General features: G+C 47.9%; 1 protein-coding gene across 3 annotated transcripts in view; it reads left to right on the forward strand.

The window, feature by feature from the left end:
- ADARB1 (adenosine deaminase, RNA specific B1) overlaps positions 1 to 1,852 on the forward strand; it is a 136,676-nt gene that overhangs the window by 85,986 nt on the left and 48,838 nt on the right. For all 3 annotated transcript variants that reach the window (XM_023518113.1, XM_023518114.1, XM_012810339.2), the window contains one exon: positions 502 to 576. In XM_023518113.1, the coding sequence (XP_023373881.1) occupies positions 549 to 576 (28 nt within the window). In that variant the 5' untranslated portion in view covers positions 502 to 548. The remainder of the gene's footprint in view (positions 1 to 501; positions 577 to 1,852) is intronic.

Genomic DNA, 1,852 nt, shown 5'->3' on the forward strand with positions numbered 1-1,852 from the left:
ATGCTGAAGGTGCTGGTTCTTGGTATGTGGCTTTATTTTACCACCCAAACCCAGAGTCTGGCCAGAGCCAAGATCAGAGGGCAGGCAGGTGAGAGCCCTGCGTGCGTCCCCCTGCCATCTGTTGTGGTGAATCTACAGGAGATGGCTTTCCGAGGCACAGATGTCACCACTTCTGTTACTGAGGAGAGCTCCTCGTGGCCTTCCAACCCCCAGCATCAAGCCCACCCTCCGGGAATGCCCCTAAGAGTTCCTCTTCTGTGCTGTCCACCTCGTATCTCACACAGGAGAGTCCCCATCAGGAGTCCTTTGCTGCTCCAGAACCTGCCAGTGAGGAGGGTTCTGTCCCCAGTGGTGATGGAGCTTCCCTGATGAGACCTAAATTGTCATTTTGCGATTTCTCCTTCCATCAAGAACGCTGTGGTAATCGTCTCCCCAGGGTAGGCTTACCTCATGATGCTGTGCTGTGGGGACTCTAAATGCTGTTTTCTTGCTGTCTTTCAGACAGAAACAGTCTTCGCCAGTCAAGAAACCCTCAAAAGTCTTTTGCCATGGATTTAGAAGATGAAGAAAACATGAGTAAGATTTAGGCCCATCGTGTGTAGCAAATAGCTAATTTTCCGTTAAAATGTTGGTGTTTTTGTAAACTTATTAATGAGACCAGTTCGGGAAGTGTGATTTTCTTATGTGATGTGTGCTCCCAATAGTGTCATGTTTTTAATGTTTGGCGCATTCTCTGCGGTGGGTATCAGTACTGACCATGGGCATTTCCCCGATAGCCACGTGCTGAGGTTTTTCACTCCATCGTTTGTGATTTCTGGAACATGCCTCTGGCTGTGTGTCTCGTGCAGCTGCCTGGCTTCACGAGAAGTTGTGTCACAGCTGGTTCTCAGAATACTGCTGTGAATTTTCATCTGTGCAAACAGAGGATGACCTTTGGGATTGACTTAAATACCTAGTCATTTAAATACAGAAATGTTTCCCTTCAGAAACAGAGGAGTCTCTCTGCATTTTGCGGGGAAGGGTTCACGTGTGTCTGGTAAGCTTGAGTACCTGGGGCTGGTATAAGCAGAACTGGCTTGGGGCCTTTCCCCCTCCCCACACTGTGTTCTCTGGGGCCAAGAGGATGGAGAACCTCAGGTCCACCAGCTTTTTCCTCTCTCAGAGTTGTTCTTTATGAAGAATTCAAGGGACATGCTTCTGTCTTTTATTTTATCTTCAGTCCCAGAGAGCAGTGTGTTTAAATAAGGTTTAAATGTTGCCACAGAAGCTGGGAGAGGTTAGTGGGGGAAATTACAACAAAGACATCATTTTTCTAAATGATAGTGGAAGTGGGTATTGATCGTTGCAGCTCAGCTCAGCACACTTCCCTGTGACGTCACACAGAACTCACCACCTGAGGTCTTGGAGTTGCTCTTCTTATTGCATGAATCACATGGCAGCCCAGTAGGACACTCAGGCCTGATAGTGCTGCTCCTTGAGCTCCCTGCCAATGCTTTGGACAGAACCAGGTCTTCATGAGGTGAACTTCGCAATAAAGAGGCCAGCACTGTGTGGGGTGTGAGGGTTGGCAGCCTCGGTAGGCGCTACCCAGAGCCATGTGACTGGTGCTTACATGCTCAGCTGACACCTGTGCTGCCCTCCTGTGGGTGCCTTTCTCAGATTGGTGTTCTCATCAATTCCTGTTCTTAAGCTCTTTTCAAAACAACACCTTATATTGTCACTGGGCACATCCTCTCAACATTTCCATTTTTGCCACAATTTATAAAACAGATTATGCCCACACTCATATAGAATATGTGACCTTTGATTGCCCCATGTAATTTTCCACCTGAAGCACATGTGCAGGTGTCCC

This window comes from Otolemur garnettii, unplaced genomic scaffold, assembly GCF_000181295.1.
Source record: "Otolemur garnettii isolate 467f Iridium unplaced genomic scaffold, OtoGar3 scaffold00128, whole genome shotgun sequence".
Classification (NCBI taxonomy): Eukaryota; Metazoa; Chordata; class Mammalia; order Primates; family Galagidae; genus Otolemur; species Otolemur garnettii.